Here is a 16,882-nt window from a genome sequence, read left to right on the forward strand (position 1 = left end):
ACTGATCAGATACATCTTGCACATACGCCTGGAAGCATAGGCGTCCATCTGAGCATCTTCCCAATGAAGGCCTGACATGGCCTTTCCCTTCCAAGTCTTAGTCCTTCTCCCCAGACACAAGACCAGGTGCCCCACCTAAGTGAAGGCAATGAACGAGTTGTCTTGCCTACAAAGCCAAGTAAGTCCCAACCAGGCATATCACTGCAGCAACCGCAGCCAGAACAGAGGGGGGTTGTGGCTGTAATTTGTGCTGGGCAGATTTATTTTCGGCAGTGAGGCTATACATCGAGGCTGACAGCATTTGGAGCATTAAGTGTTCCAGAGTGAGGACCGTGGCGCTACTGACAGTTTCACACTCTGAAGGCCTGTCAGTCCTGGCAGGTCACTAGAAACACAGGCATTTTGGAGTATTCACCCACGGACTGCCTTAGCATGGCCCATCTTCCAGCTTTGGACACTTTTCTTGGTTCTGAGATCTTTGATGACTGTGAGAAAACCAACAGTGCAATACAAGGCAACCAGCATGAGCCTGGGATTCTTCTGTGACTGAAGAGAGTCGTATCCTAAGGAATGACAGAGAGAAAAAAGGAAATCCAAAGGGTTTTGTCTGCAAAGATAGCAGAAGCATTGTGTCAAAAGAGGAGGAAAACACACCCATATGAATCAAGGATCCACATGATTCCCTCATTTCTGACTTCTTTACAGCATTTAATGGTGTAAACAGAGTATGTCTGGCCATGCCTCCAATCATTCATAAATGATGGTTTACACGTCTCTCAAATAAACTCTGGCATACAAACACTTACTAAGCCACATATACTGAGTCAGTCACATACATATGTCCCTCAGCTGGACTCAAGTTCTTCGTTAAACCTCTCCCCGGGGCCTTTGTCAGCATTAAGCTGCCTGTGCTTGAAGGCAGCTCTGCCATGGCGCAGCCGAGTGGCCTTGGATCAGATTGCTGCATGAGAAAGAGCTGTAAGAAGCGAGGCTGCTCTCTTTTGCTCAGGAGCTGCACTTAGGCTGAAGCGCTCTCCCTCGGTCCTCACCTGAGCTACGTTACAGATACACCTGTGCCTGGCCACGTATGTGCTGGTTCAGACCCTGACCCACCTGGGCTGATCTCGGATCCTTCCTGTCACAGAGAGCTTGTCTGATGATGGCCGGGCCAGTGGACGGCTGGCCCTGGTTATTGTCACTGAACCGGTTCTGACCCCGACTCGCTAACTTGGCTTTCTGGCTTGACCTCAGACCTCCTTGTCACTATGGCCACTTGGATCGTCACTGGCGATCTGTACTCTTAGCTGAAATGCATAACCACCACCAGACTCGCTTTACTCTTCTTGTTTGGGTACTGTGGGGCTGCTCCTGCTTGGTAGTGAAGCCATTGCCATGCTTGCCTTGCTCTCACTGTCACCCCGAGCTCCTCGCTCGCCTTGCTGCTTCATAAAACGCGTTTCTCCAAAGGATGCCACCTCTCACCTACTGCTGGCATCATTGGTGCCAGTGGGAGTGTGACACCCCCTGACACCAGTAGCTCCAGCACAAGCCAGACAATAGGTATACAGATTGCCGACACCACATGACTCTCCTTTTAGCCAAACATTTTTGTTAGAAAGTTGTCTTGAGCCAGCCTACTGGCGCCATGCATTCCTGCCAATAGCATAAATCAGGATAGTGGGCAAGAAGTCAGCAATCAAGACAAAGAGACTGTTCTGTCACAGACAGATGGCAAAACTAAGCGGTGATACCCCACACGTCTTGTGCAATCTCACTGAGCTGTTGGTCGGATAACCAGGGAATCTCAGTTACCTGGAGACTGCGTATTTCAGAAGCCGAAGTAAAATTCAGAGTGGTCACATATCTGAAGCAGTCCTGAGTTCCCTGGTTTTGTCACCTTTTGTAATTTATTTTGGCTGTCCAAGTCTGGCAATACCCTTTTTGTACCTTAGCAGCTGCTTTTCCCACCTCAGCCGCAATATCGTCTCCTCTCCCTCTCCAGGGCTTTACCTCCACCTGTGAGACCATCTTCAAACATGCAAGGGCTATGCCACTTCTCTTCAATCTTCCAATTGCACCATGAGGAGTTACTACTGCTGTCCTGCCCGCTACAGGACACCTGGAGTACCACGTGTACACGCACAGTTCTGCACGTTGTTCAGATTCTGTCACACCCGCAAGGAGTTCATCCCTCCTCCTCGCTGGCAGCCTCGCACAGCACCTGCTGTGAGACAGTGATCAGCAGGAAGGCAACGATTTCTAGGCCAGTCAGCCTGAGCCTCCAAGATGAATCCATACATTAAGAGGGCCAGCACACAGGAAATGGTTAGGACATGGCTGACCTCGCTCAGACAGTACTGGCATCTTGCATCTCCAATACTCCCACCGTACAAGTTTGCTTGGCTGCTATTAGGTGTTGTAGCTTGTCCAGCACTGCTCCCTCGTTCTAATAAGTCTTGTGTAGCCAACGGTACAGTTATACCTTCTGTATGTAATTGCAACTCCTCCACCTACTTACATGGAAGGCTGTCCTTTGCTCCAACATCTCATCCTGAAGGAGAAAAAATGGTGCCTGCGAGACACTCCTGTGTTGACCTGTACACATGCAGCATGTACTGACTTTCGCCTCTCTTAAACAGGATGCTAAAAGAACTGGCTACACCTCTTCAGAAAATTTTACTCCCCCATGCCCAAGGAATCGGTCACCGAGAGACTCGTGCTGCGCAGTGATGCAAAACACTGGGCTTTACCAGCACCCACTGGTATCACAGCTGACAGCTACCATTTTCTAGAAACAGACACTACTAACATTTCCTGCACATGCACAAATGGGGCACTAAACCCCGTTTCCTTTATTTTTTATGTAGCATTTAGATGGAATTGTTATGAAAGTTTACTTTTCTGGAAGTCAGTGTAAATATACCTTGTACACAAAGGAATTCAAAGAGTGTAATCGCTACTATGTCTTATGCAACTTTTCAGCATGTTCCGCAAAATTGTCTTCCCTCCCTCAAATACCGCAGCGCTGCTACAGCCCATCGGTGAGCACTCACAAGCGTTCACATCTCAGAAACACTATAAACCAATCTGCTTTGGGTGGATAGGAACGCTATCCTATTTTTATTTGAAGTTCAGCAGGAAACAGAAAAAAAAACACACGATTTTGGATTAAAAATAAATCCATATAGAGCATAAGTCTCTAGACTGGGAGATATAATTAACAAAAACGGGACAACAAAACCGGTTCTGTGCGTGGAAGGAAATCCGTCGCGAAGAAGCGAGCTACCCGTACTGTGCGCGCTTCTAAACGAGAGGCGCAGCCGAGCCCTCCTGGCGCGTCCCGCCAGCCGTGCCCCGCGCCCCGTCCCGCCGGCGTCCCCGCACACCGACAGCCCTTCACGGGACAGACGCGGGCGGACGCTTCCCGCCGCCCGCCGCCAACACCAGCGCGCAGGGACCCGCACGGGCGCAACCGCGACGCTCCTTTGTCCGGCCCGCCCGGGCTTTCCCCTCGCCCTTCGCGGCCTCAGACGCCCCCTGCGCGGCGCCGGCAGCCCCGCTGCCACCCGTGGGGGGCGCTGGGCTGCGCCGTAGGGGGCACCTTGCACAGGCCGAGGCTCCGCCGCCCGCCCCGCCGGCTGCGCGGTACTTGTAGGCGCCCTGAGGAGGTCCCGCCGGTGAGGAGCGCCAGGGCGGGGGCGCCCCCCGCCCCAGCGGCACCGCGCACGCTGCAGGCTCGGGCGGCCGCTTCCAGCCCCTGCCGGCAGCCCAAGGCCGCGGCCCGGCGCCGGCGGGACGGGTCAGACCAGGCCGCCGCCGCCGCCCGCCTCGCCCCCCGCCCCGGCCCGCGGGCTGCCGGCCAAGCCCGCCGCTCCCAGCGTGCACCGCGGCGTGGAGCGCGAAGCGCCGATGACGTCCCAACTCCACCACTGGGTAGCAGCGCGGGAGCGTCACGGGCTCACGCGCCTGAGTCACCCGCTTGCTGTCGCAACACCCGGCCATTGGCCGCGGCAACGGCGCGCCGCGTAGCCCCGCCCCCGCAGCCCGGCGGGCTATAAAAGCGGCGCCGGCGCCCCCTCCGCGCCTTTAGCCCCAGGTGTCTGAGAGGAGAAAGATGCATCGACTCCGCTCACGGGCCTCCACGGGGATTTCTGCCTTCGCCGCCGGTTCGTCCTCCGCCTGCTTTCGCCCATCACCTCCGCTGCCCCGGCCCGGCAAGTCGGCCTCGCAGAGGCGTTGGAGTAAAAAGCCATCCTGCGCTTCCATCGGCTGATTGTCGCTGATTCCCGGGCGGGGGGGAGCGGAGAGACCGAGACCCGGAGAGGGGCCGCGGGAGCCGAGCCGAGCGCCGCTGCGACCATGCCCAAGCCGAAGAAGCGGGGAAGCAACCACCAGCGCGGAACCGGTGAGCGCGGCCGGGCCGGCGGGCGGGGGCGCGGAGTTCGCCCGCCGTTTTCCGTGGCCGCCCGAGCCGCCGGGGGGGCGGCCTTCGCCGGCGGGAGGGGCCGCGGCCGGACGGGCCGGCTGGGCCCCGGCTCCCTGCGGGGCTAGTGGGAAAGAAGCAGGACGGCCAGGCGCGGCCGCGGAGCTCCCCGCTGGGCGAGACGGGTCCGGAGTTGGGCCGGGCGGCGCCGCCGGGCTGACAGGAGCCGGCCCCGAAACCGCCACCTCACGCTGTTCGCGCGCATGCGCCCGGCGGACCCGGGGAGGCGGCGGGCGGCGGCCGTGCCTGGCGCCGCCGGCGGCGAGCAGCGCCCGGAGGGCAGCGGCCGGCCCCGCCCGGCGCCGGCCCCTCCGGGGCCTCCCGGCCGCTGCTGTCGCGGGTGCCGCCTGGCTGGCCCTGGGGCAGCTCGGGGAACCGGGCTGCGGCGGGGGAGGCCGGGCCCGCGGGGCGCTGCGGGCCAGGGGCGGTGCTGGGGCGCGTCCTTGCCGCGCAGCCGCCGGTGTCCGCGCTGGTGCATTGCCGCCGGCGGGGGGCCCTTCCGGGGGGGGGGGGAGGTGGCGTGGCGGCCGGCTTCTGCTGTGGCTCCGGTGTCTCTGTCGGCTGGTGTGGCTGTGTGTTAGCGCATTATGCACCGAAAGGCTGCAGCATTTTTTAAAAAATAACCCCTTCTTAGCCGAAAAGGGGGTATTGGAAAACAATCAGCCTTCATACGGATCCAGAATGTGTGTGGCTGAGGTGTGGATGCCTGGAGAATGGAAGTTTTGTGGGGCGGCGACACATTTCACTTCAGGCTACCGTAGCTGTGAGCAGAGCCTGGCTCTGGTGTCAAATCTTCAGGAAGTGACCGATTCACTGGGTCTTTCTGCAGCTGCTTTTGTTTTACTTCGTGAAGGGCTGGCAGTCATTCTTGCCACTTGTCCTATTGAACTGTCCAGCTTGACATCACTAGAAGCAAGGAGGTGGCCTTGCCAGAGCTCTGAGCTTCCAAGTTTTTGGTCTGTGCACTGGCTAGTGTTTGCAGCTATAGGAAACATCAAGAGTTATGGTCAGTGATACAAGTGTGGGGTTTGCAGCTAAGAGCTGCAAAACCTCCTAAGTGTGAATTTAACTTTATTGGAAAGCACTTGGATAGTGATCAACTCGGGGTTGAGTCTGTAGATAAAAAAGCTTTTTGGGGGATCTTGATAGTCACGAAGCCTGTGTGACGCTGGCAAGCACAGTGCACTGCCTTCTTAAATAATTGGGAATCAATTGTACCAGAAAAAAGTAGCTGGAAAAGCAGAATTCTGCATTCTGTAAATGACATTTGGGAGCTGTTGGAGAAGTAACAGTGAAACTATTCTTTTGTTGAACAACTTTAGTAGATGCAAATTAAAGGCTAGGCTAGGACAGCGATAGAACTTACAGTATTACCAGGTCACGCTCCTCCAACTCTTAATGGTGTAACAATAAGATACAGATATGAAACTTGTGGAGATGAGCAGTGGTGAAAATAGTACTGCTTTCTTCAAAAAGGCTGAACTTACTGAACTGAGCCTTCTTGATCCTGAGAGGGAAACTTTTTTCTCCCCTGCTGAGGCATTTGATGTTCTACCTTGTTAGTGTAATTCAGTATTAAAATGGGGTTGGACGTTGCTGATGCTGCACATACTACACTTAATCCCTTAAATCCTGCATTGAACTGAGTAATGTATGCGTTTGCCTACATGTATAACTTATCCTGGTTTGAAGCCCCTCAAAATTGAAAAATAAAGATTGTATGGCAATTGTTTTAGGTAGCTCGTCCTAACAGCTAAATTAATATAGAGCTAAATTAAAATAAAACAGTTAAAATTAAAGTACAGTTACAGGAAATTGCATTAACTTGAAGTTGACTGTAGAAAGGTCCTAAGTCTAGAGTGAGGAATTCTGCCAGTACCTTGAAAATTAGGTGGGCTCTTCCTCACCATACACAAATGATTTTCCAGAACAGAGCCAGCTAAATCTTCAGAACAGGAGGAAGGACAGGAACCAGCAGAGGAAGGAAATGTGCTTTCAGTGTCTGGGTCGGGGAGAGTGAGCCTGTTGGGAGGGTTAAATTCAACTTTCAGTGTTCAGATCTTCCTTTTCCATAAGAAAAATGACCAAACTCTTGTATTCATCTTTTCTTAAGGTGGTCAGCCCAGAAATGTGCAGCCTTTTAGTGATGAAGATGCTTCAATTGAAACTATGAGCCACTGCAGTGGCTTTAGTGATCCTGCTAGCTTCACTGAGGATGGTATGTTCTTTCATTTATATCTGTTCATCTTTGTAAAAACGCAAAACCTGAGTTGACTTAAGAGTTTAAGTACTAGACTGTTAGTAGCAGTAGCAAAATAATGACATTCTGCTAAACACTGTGGGATTGTTTTGTTTGGCAAGAATATACTCCGGGTTTCATGAGCCTCTCATGGAAGTATTAGACTTCTTTCTATTAGAATTACAAAATGCTAACTTTTGGAGGCAATAAGAATTTCAAGGTGCATTGTAAGACGTTGATTTTCATAACACATAGCTGAGGTGGTAAGACTTACAGAGGAGTTTGGGATGGAAAGAGTCACATTTGTCTGTTCTGAACTAGATTTGTGCTTTGTCTCCCCTATCCTGGACTGCTCTAACGTCGTTTTGTTGGGAGGAGGGGACCTGAAAGCCTGCTGCAGGGGGATAAGGCAGGGAGCCTTCCCTGTGAATACTTGCTACTCGTAACTGAGCTGCTGTTGCAGAGGCATCTGAAGCGATGCCAGATAGGACAGGCTGCTTAGACAGCACTCGCCACATCGACAGCGGACACCCCGCTGTACTCCAGGGGTAGATGGAGTGGACTGGGTGAGACTGTGTTCCTGGCAGGATTGGCTGGTGGGCATCAGTTGTAGCAAATTTATGTGCAACCTGATTAGCTCCCTTGTTCATTCTTGGCACACAAAGAAGCGGGGACAGAAACAGCACAGGTGTATCGATAGATCAGTTTTTATAGAAGTATTTTAAGGGGCAGTTTGATGCAGCAGGCTTAGTGCCATTATATTGCTGTAATTTGAACAGTTCTGTAGCTACTGTCTGTGTTAAACTGCTTTCTTGTTAGTATTAAAAATTTTTAAGTGTTGGCTATTACTGGGTCTGCCAATAAAATGTGTATATCAGTAGGACTAAATTATTTCCCCTGTATTAGGGCCTGAAGTTGATGAAGAAGCCACTCAAGAAGACTTGGAATACAAATTGAAGGGATTTATTGATCTTACGTTGGACAAGAGGTATAGTATGCTTTGAAGAAATGCGTTCATACATTGTTTTCTTGCGTCTTCTGATATAATAAGAGAAATATGCATCCAACTTCTTTATATGCTTACTGGAATTACAATTATTTCATGCTGGGGAGGACTTGCTTTTATTCTGGATCTGAAAAGAGCTTTCCTTCTACACCAAGTTTTTGGATTAGTCAGGAGTTGGACTTTGCTTTCCTCGTGGCTTGAAGTAGAGTGACTTCTAGCTTGGTGTACTGTTGAGAACTCTATCTCCAATCTAAGTTTCTCTGCCCTTGAGGGAGGAGGCGGTTCATAGCATTTCATACTTCATGGTACTGCTGTGGGTTCCTCTTCTGTTGGGCACAGACATATATAAACTACTGTAAAAACAAAGGCTCAGCTTAAACTGATGTGTGCTGATTTCAGGTCTTCCTTCTCTCTTCTAACAGTGCGAAGACAAGACAAGCGGCTCTTGAAAGTCTGAAAAATGCTTTTTCTTCTAAAATTCTGTATGAATTTGTCATGGAAAGGAGAATGACACTAACTGATAGCATTGAACGCTGCATAAAGAAAGGTAATTAACATGCTTGCTATTAGAAAGCAATAATCCCCATGAAGTAGCTTATTGTTTAAAAGGAATTAAGACTGTGAGGCTTCTCTAGTACTTTATAAAGTGATTGATTGAGTTATGTTAACAACATTTCCTTTTGAATTGATATGTTATATTTTACCTGACTTAGAAAATCAACTGAAATTATTTTCTGACTTTTCATTTCTGAATGTCCACTTGCAAGTTTTCAGACTAATTATCTTTAAAGGAAGGAGGCAGTGCACAAGGTGGTTACTCATCATAGCATGTTAATCTCTAGGTAAGAGCGACGAACAGTGTGCAGCTGCTGGACTGGCCTGTCTTCTGTGTGTACAGATGGGGTCAGGAATTGAAAGTGAAGAGATTTTTAAGACCCTTGGTCCAGTTCTGAAGAAGATTGTCTGTGATGGAACAGCCAGTATTCAAGCCAGACAGGCCGTAAGTATAAAATGTTTGTTTGCCAGGCAGGGACAGAGGGCAGTTTTGAACCATCTCGCTGTTGTGTAATCCAGTACTAAAGGTTACTACACTTCTGTAAGCTCATAACGCTGACGTACGCTTCGAGTGATGCGTAGCAGTTTTCACTGGCTTAAAAAGTTCCATCTAAGAGCAACCAGAAGTCTAGTGTGGAAGCTTTACAATCTAGATCCAACACCAGCTTAAAAAAAAAAAGTTCCATTATCGTCTTCAACTTGGGAACTTCCTTCACGAGCTGTTACATCTAGTACTTTAAGTGTCTTAACGCGCTGTGTTGCAGTCTCCTTCCTGCAGTTCTGAGGGCTGATGTTGAAGCCCTATAGAAAAAAGGAAAGTTTTCTCACTGTCTGATGTATCCTTCTGGTATTGATTGTAGCTTCTGTAACAGCAGAGGGATGTTAGTTAAGCAAATATATTTATATATGATAAAATTACATGAAGCAGATGCAGAACTACGTACTTGATACATTCATACTACCAAAAGTATTTTAAGTTTTTCACCCAGTCATGTCATCTATACATCAAACAATGTACTTGAAATATTGACTGAAGACAGTCTAAAGCTCTTGCCAAGAGGTGTTTTGTTTTTCGTTTTGAACTTTGGACTTTTAACTAATACTCTCCAACTTGCCTTTATCACCACATAGCTGGCTACTTCTCCTATTTTACTCAAGCTGTGTTACAACAGATACTGTCAGCTGGAAGATGAGGTAGTATTAGTTCAACAGCAGTTGTTTATACAAACAAACAGAAGGTGCTAAAGCTTGTCCAGTTTAAGTGTAGTTTTGAGTCTTGTGTGGTTAATGCAAACATCATTTTCAAACAGTTTTTTTCTTACTCTTTCTAAGAGGAAACTGAGTAGGATATGGGGGATAGGGAAGGCATGTGTAGGAGCTCACAGTAACAGTTGGAAAGCGCTAAGAAAGGCTCTTTAAGTCCAGTGTATTCATGCCATTTAAATATAATAGTGGGCAGAGAGGGGGGGAAATATTTCCCACAGCTGTGAATAAATATCATGTCCGTTACTTATCCATTATTTATCAGCATAATTTCTGCTAGTGAATCCTAGTGGGGTTTAAAATAATTGGGTGAAAGGAGTGCTACATGTAGCTTTTTGTAGGGGCTTTGTAAGCTATATTAAATAACACAGCAAGAAAAGTGAAGGCTTGAGAGTAGCATGTGTTGTAAAGTCATCCTCAGAGCAGATGGGAACTGAGAGCTAACTGCTGCGAAATAGCTGAATCAGAGTGTTGAAGACTTCTGTTCTGCTAAGGTCTTAATCTCAGGTTTCCATTACTCCAGATGATGAATTTCAGAGGTCAAAGTTTGAAAGTTTTGCCAACAGTAACATTAATGTCAAATACTGACACTTTTTTTTTCTTTTGCATTTAGTGTGCAACCTGCTTAGGGATTTGCTGTTTCATTGTCACTGATGATATTACGGTGAGGATAAATAATACTTTTTTTTTTTTTGCTTATAAATTGACAATATGAAAATGTGTGAATCGTAAGCCTCTTCCGTGCTCTTTTTTTCCCCCTCTTCAGGAACTGTACTCTACTATGGAATGCCTGGAAAACATCTTCACAAAGGCCTATCAGCGAGACAGAGATGCTAATGGTGTGTCAAGTACCCATAATACTGTGCTTCACATCAGTGCTCTCTTAGCATGGACACTGTTGTTGACCATTTGTCCAATGAATGAAGTGAAGAAGAAAATTGATATGTGAGTCTCTTTCTTGGAAAACAAAATTTGTAATGACTGCTTCTCTATGCATTGAAGCTGTGTCAACAACATTTGTATCTTAATGAAATGTGACTTGCTCCTCAGGCACTTGCATAAACTTCCAAGTCTGCTGTCTTGTGATGATCTCAACATGAGAATAGCTGCTGGAGAAACACTAGCCCTTCTGTTTGAACTGGCACGCGAAACAGATGCTGTAAGTAGATGTCAGCAGATAGATTTTCTTCCATTGGGACGATGACAAGACAAATTATTTAACTTGTGTTGCACAGCACCCTGGATCTCAACAAGTGGCAGATAATTCACTAGGTTATGTTCTTTGTAGTGAGTCTGCCCCAATCTAAGTGCATATAACAACGATTGACAGCAATTTAGCTGTCATTTTTACACTAATGTCTGTATTGCAAAACAGGACCAATATAACAAAACGCATCAAACAGTACTGAAGAGCAACTAGAAATGTAGTGTGGAAGCTTTAAAATCTAGATCCAACACCTACTTAAAAAAAAAAGTCCCTAGAGAGATTCCAGGATAAAACAACGTTGTTTAGTGTAGTGGGAACACTCAGTCGATACTTAGGCAGACAAGTTCCAGTGATTCACAACCAGCACAATTCTGCTCTCGCAGCTAAAAATCTATCCTTCAGAAGAAACCACGTTGACTTTAGTATTGTTTTTTCAGTGTCCTTATTTAGGCCCCTTGAGAAGAATAACTAGTATTGCATGATGGTTTCACAGTGTTTGTGACTCTTAGTCAGCTGGAGGCTAGTCAGTCAATTTAAGAGTGGAGATTTTGAAAGGATTTGCACAAATGTTGCACAGATACCAGTAATGCTGCATTTCATGAGATTTCTTGGGTTTTGCTTTTGAGTTGGATTACGTGCAAGCTTCTCAGTATTACCTCATACGCAGCCGAACTTGCCTTTACATCCTTCCATATGCCTTACTAATTTCTGAACTGTTTTCTTGACAGCACTGAAGGAAACAGTCTCCACTTACCCATCGCACAGTTTGGGAGAGCTGCCTGAATGGCTCGTAGCTCGATCAAGGCTGCTGCGCTTTGCCAGAACACTGTCCAAAGTGAAAAGATAACTGCAGTTGAGTCAGGATACACGACACACTAGCACTGCATAATCTGAAAGGATGTGCTGAGACTTCTGTGTAATTGCAAACAGTACGGATTTGAGTCTCTTGGCTATGGAAGCCAACTTTGAAAGAAAAAAAATAAAATTGAAAAAGAGACTGGAACATAATTCTTTATTTGGTCAAACTGTGACTGCAAGTAACTAAAATATTAAAATGCATTAATGAATGAGACTATATTCACTAAAATTTTCTTCCATTCCATTGAGGAAAGACCCCTTTAATCATTACAAGCAGCACAGATTAAAAATGCTTACTGTGTTTTGTCTTTGACCAGGTTCTCTCAAAAAAGCCTGCAGTGAACTCAGCCTAGTCAGTTGACATGACAAAACATTCAGATTTAAACAAAAAAAAACCAAACAAAAAACCCCCACAAAAAACCACAAAAACTTGATTTTCTATAGATGTACGTCCATTCTTAATAATCCAGGTAAACTGCTGAATTAGTAAATGGAGAGGAGAAAATATTTCCTGTTAAACAATTGCACATTAAAGTTTTGTTAGACACTTTTTTAAAACTGCTTTCTAATTTTTCACCCCATACAAGACTTAGGACTAAATATATTGTACTGTCAGTCTCATGGTGTCTCACGCTGCGTCTCCAGCAGCATGAATTCTGTGCCACCAACCTGCAAGGGCCCTCAGCTTGCCAACAGGAGCGGCAGCCAGGTTCAGGAGATCAGTTAGGAGGTTTGAGTCCCTTGGAACTGTGGAGCAGAACAGATCGACGGTTATGTGCACACAGTGAGGGAGCTGTATGGTTTCAAGTGTCTCTGACCACCAGAATAGACTTTGATGGTGTCCTCCTTGGGTAAACTGGATGCTGTGACTTTGTTCTTGCTGGCTTAAATGCTGCAAGTGGAACTACAGGAAGTTAGTGCCATCTCGTCTCTTCCAGTAGCACAGTGACAGGTTGTAGGGGTCTGCATGCCCAAAATTTTGAAAGGTCCATTTTCCTATTTGCAGGGAAAGATGTTAAGGCCAGAAACTAAAACAAAGTATTTTTTTGGACTAGGACTTCTTTTATGAAGATATGGAACTTCTAACAGAGAAACTAAGAGCTCTGGCTACTGATGGGAACAAGCACCGAGCCAAAGTAGATAAAAGAAAGCAGCGATCTGTCTTCAGAGATGTTCTGCGAGCTGTTGAGGTGATCCTTTTGTCTTACTTTGAATGTCTGTTTTGTAGCTATGTATGGTGCAACTTAATGAAAATGGGTTTATTATTAAATAGAATTACTATGTCAGTGAAAGCAACAGGAAAAAATTATTTTAAATGAGATGTCAAAATTCTGATCACTTACATGAAATACAGCTGCTTTTTTAGGAATGTGGAACGAAGAAAGTCAAACTTTGTTTTGCTCTGAAGTTGACTTCCATATTGAAGTTTTTTTTTCTTTAAAGAAGGCCAAACATTGCACTGTAAATACTAAATTCTTTTTATTTTAGACCGTGATCAAATTATTTTCATAGAAGACGTTGTAGGACGTCCAAATTACTGTCCTGAATTCTGCAAAAAGGTTTATTGTAAAATCTCTTACTGAACTGCTGTGCATAATAAACAAAAAGCAACTTAGCAGTAAGATACATTTCCAAATGGCATCTCTGTCGGGGGCCAATGAAGTGTTTGTGTACGAGGGCGGGGGACTTATTGTCTTAATTGTTGTGCTGTAATCTTGTGGTTCTCCATATCCAGATTAAGAGAACAGCACACAAAGCAAGACTCTAAAAATACTTGGTTAGTGACACAACTTCTGAGTAAAAGCCTCTAAGACAAATGTCAGCCTTCTATCACTTTAATGGATTATTTGATACCTTACACCTCTCAAACTAGATTTTTCACTTGTCAGGTAATTACTTTTTTACATTGCTGTGTGGGTCAGACCAACTAAGTAGTAGTTGACACTCAGCTTCTGAGATGTTTAACTGTTCTAAGGGGAAGGCTTTGAAGTGATTTGAACTCACCTTTGAGATTCTGCCTGTAGAAGAACCTGAGTCACTTACTAGCACTTGTTACATTCCATTGTCCCAAATGCAGCTTGCCACACTTTGAAAGGCGGGGACTAAATGAGGCTTACAAACTGACTTAAAGGTGACTCCTGCACTCAGAACTGGTTTTTCTGGAGATAAGTCTAATTCTTAAAGTCATTTTAAAGATGAAAGTTCAGTATTCTTTTTTTTAAATGCTTTCTGACTTGCAAGAGTGTCAGCTTCAAGTCTTACATGAGATTTAACATTAGGTGTGCATCAGTTTATGAACAATACAATCTTAAGATATGAATGTTACATTATTTGGAAGGTTTTGGTGTGCCAGATATGTTAATGAAAGTAAGTTCATTGAGACACATACAATTCCTAATACAAAAGACTTAAAATTACATATGTTGTTCCCTTTAATTTTGGATAGGAGCGTGACTTTTCTACAGAGATGGTCAAGTTTGGACCTGAGCGCATGTACATTGACTGCTGGGTTAAAAAGCAAACTTATGATACCTTCAAGGAGATTCTGGGGTCAGGGATGCAATATCATTTGCAGGTGAGCTGCTGTTTGATACATGCTCAGACTGTTGTTCCTGTCTGGCTGCTTTGTAGTAATTCCATCTGAATTACAAAATCATGAGCAGAACTTGGTGAATGATGGGCTTTGCATTAGAAGCGTTAAAAGACAGCACTTCCAAAGTGGCTGGGTATGCTGGGTTAGTAATTAGAAGACTTCTCTGAAAGGTAAGAGATTCAAGCTGAATATCTTCTTGGCTTCAGGGTTTTTCCTGAACCCTTATGCTCTCTTTCAGCAGAGTGGTGTAGTCACCTGGCTGCTATAAAGCTGCATGCCTCCACCCTTCCTGCTCGAGTTTGTGAAATGGAATGCAAAGTTTTCGTCACAAGTAACATGACTCGCAGCTCAATGGTGACAGCATTTCAGAAGGGAAGGGATAAGCCTTTATCTCTGTTCCAGGACCCGCTTGTTCACCAGCCATCTGCTTAGATACGTAGCAGAAGCAGGAACTCTAGCTTAGGAGTATACGCTCCCAAAGTGCTGCGATAGTCATGGGGCTAAAATCTTCAGTCCAGTGGCAGTTGCATTTCCACGTGACTGAGGGAGCCCAGGCATGTTAGCAGCCTTTTCAGATTTTTCAAATACTACTTTTATAGCCAGATATTTTGAAATTGGCCTGTTGTGAAACCATGCGGGTCTGTGTCCAGCTGCCTAATCTTGTGTAGAGGATGTAACAGAACAGCGTCTCATCGGCTGGGATAAAACAGTCCATGCAGTGGGAGCTGCCTCTGTCTTCTCAAGAGGGCAGTTTTAGTTCTTAGCCTTATTCCGATTAAAGGAAGAAGTGTTCCCTGGCTTAATTGCAAAAGAGAGTAAGATATGTGTCAAATTGCTATTTCTTGTTGGAATGTTTGATATTTAGCAGTAGTCATCTTAGACTTGATAATCAGAGGAGAAACTGATCATTTGATGTTTCTTGTTTAGTCAAATGACTTTCTTCGGAATGTGTTTGAGCTTGGTCCGCCAGTAATGCTAGATGCTGCAGCTCTTAAAACAATGAAGATATCCCGTTTTGAAAGGGTAGGTTATTGCACCTTAATGTATTTTGTTTACTTCATATGCTAATATATGTCTCCTGAATTAGATGGTATTCTAAACATGCACTTTACAAGCTGTCATCTTTAAACCTGTCATTTCAGTTCTAACAGTCCTCCATACTGTCCTGAATGAAACCAAACCTTGCTTGTGTCTGTCTTTGAGCTCTTAATTTAGATTTTTCCACTGGTCATGTGTCTGCTACCGCTTTCCTCCCATGGGGGCTGAAGGTTGACTTGGTTGCTGATTGGTACCAGATTCATGCTCCATACCTGTGAAACTTGGGCTCTGATGGGAGCTGTGGGCTTTTGGGTAGGGATGTACAGGAAGCCATAGAAAAAATAAATTTTAGAAGGCCTACTAATTTACTTCAAAGATTAATAAAAATATATCCTTAGCTGTTTCTTCACATAAAAAAATCTGTAAAGGACATAAGCTCTTTGAACATCTGTGATTTAATTTTTTCCTTTTATTTTGTAGCACTTGTACAACTCGGCAGCATTCAAGGCTCGGACAAAGGCTAGAAGTAAATGTCGTGATAAAAGAGCAGACGTGGGGGAGTTTTTCTAGATCTCCTTTTCCATGGGGTTCAGTTTTCGTAATTGAAATAGATTTGTAACCTTTAAATGAATTTTTTAATTTCTGTAGTCACAGGTTGCACTTGTGCACAGGGATGTTGTATAAAGTCTGTAAATACACTGCACGTTGTGGCTTAGTTGCATATACACTGTATATAGATTGGTGTAAGGTTGGGTGCAGGGATATGTTAAACACTTGCATTAGCTGCAACTTGCCCCAAAGGTTGAACGTACTGTAACTGAACTGCTCAGTGGGGTGGGTAACATGTAGCCATGTGTCAGATTGGATTCCTTACTTTATATAAGGGTAAATTAAATTACTTTATTGACCAAGTGTTTTGGTAAGGATGTGCTAATATGAAATGATGAACTTGTTCATGTGAAGTTATTTTAGTAAATTTTTTAAACTCTTCAGTGGCGGCCGGTGGACAAAGAAATTTCCGCATAGTATGACTTTATCCTGAAGGGGACTATGAAGTTCAATTACCTTCCCTTACAGTGAAGTAGTGAATGACAAATACTTGCCTCGGTGTAAAATAAAAACAAGATTCTCATGTTCGGAAAATAGATGTTTAATTTTTGGAATAAAGATGTTTCTCACTACTTGCTTTCTGTGTGAAAGTGATTACTACATCAGTGAAAAGCTGGGATGCCAGCAAAACCTAAAGGGTTGAAGCAGATGGGTTGGTTTATTTTCCCATTCAGACATGTGGTTGGGTTAGTCTCAGTGCTTGAGTAGATGCTACATGAAACTCTACCTTGCTGTGTTGGCAAGGTATATTTTACTTCCTATGGTCTGCACAGTCACATGCTTCCTAGTTGTGGTACTGAAAAACACCTTGTCCCTTATCTTACAGGAGCTGTTCTTGCTGCCCTGTTGTGTTGAAAACTACTCTCCTACCCTCAGTTTCTGGCTCTAGAGGAGTGAAATGTAGCAGTAACTGAGAACTGCCTGTCTTGGGGGTGATGGGGGGCTTGTGTAATAAAGACACTAAACCCCAGAGAGCTGGAGCTTCTGAACCAGGAGATCTATAAATAAAAGTGCTTGTTAGAATAAACATT

The 16,882-nt window shown here is 45.5% G+C and overlaps 1 protein-coding gene across 1 annotated transcript; it reads left to right on the forward strand.

Annotated features, from left to right (window-relative positions):
• The first annotated feature begins 4,115 nt into the window (after nucleotides 1–4,115).
• IFRD1 (interferon related developmental regulator 1) lies at nucleotides 4,116–16,423 on the forward strand. The gene is made up of 12 exons (XM_086480517.1): nucleotides 4,116–4,405; nucleotides 6,597–6,701; nucleotides 7,629–7,710; nucleotides 8,151–8,275; nucleotides 8,571–8,728; nucleotides 10,160–10,210; nucleotides 10,313–10,491; nucleotides 10,597–10,705; nucleotides 12,667–12,801; nucleotides 14,058–14,186; nucleotides 15,132–15,227; nucleotides 15,723–16,423. The coding sequence occupies exons 1-12, from the start codon at nucleotides 4,360–4,362 to the stop codon at nucleotides 15,810–15,812; spliced, it is 1,305 nt and encodes a 434-aa protein (XP_086336643.1). The 5' UTR covers nucleotides 4,116–4,359; the 3' UTR covers nucleotides 15,813–16,423.
• The last annotated feature ends 459 nt before the right edge of the window (nucleotides 16,424–16,882 follow it).

The sequence above is a fragment of the Leptosomus discolor genome, chromosome 1 (assembly GCF_034619465.1).
Source record: "Leptosomus discolor isolate bLepDis1 chromosome 1, bLepDis1.hap2, whole genome shotgun sequence".
In the NCBI taxonomy this organism is placed as follows: domain Eukaryota; kingdom Metazoa; phylum Chordata; class Aves; order Leptosomiformes; family Leptosomidae; genus Leptosomus; species Leptosomus discolor.

Bases quoted from the DNA above. Each gene is read 5' to 3' on its own strand.
- IFRD1 (XM_086480517.1), top strand. From the start codon at position 4,360: ATGCCCAAGCCGAAGAAGCGGGGAAGCAACCACCAGCGCGGAACCG. The intron at 7,711-8,150 runs GTATAGTATGCT...CTCTTCTAACAG, and splicing joins GATCTTACGTTGGACAAGAG to TGCGAAGACAAGACAAGCGG. The intron at 15,228-15,722 runs GTAGGTTATTGC...TTTATTTTGTAG, and splicing joins AGATATCCCGTTTTGAAAGG to CACTTGTACAACTCGGCAGC.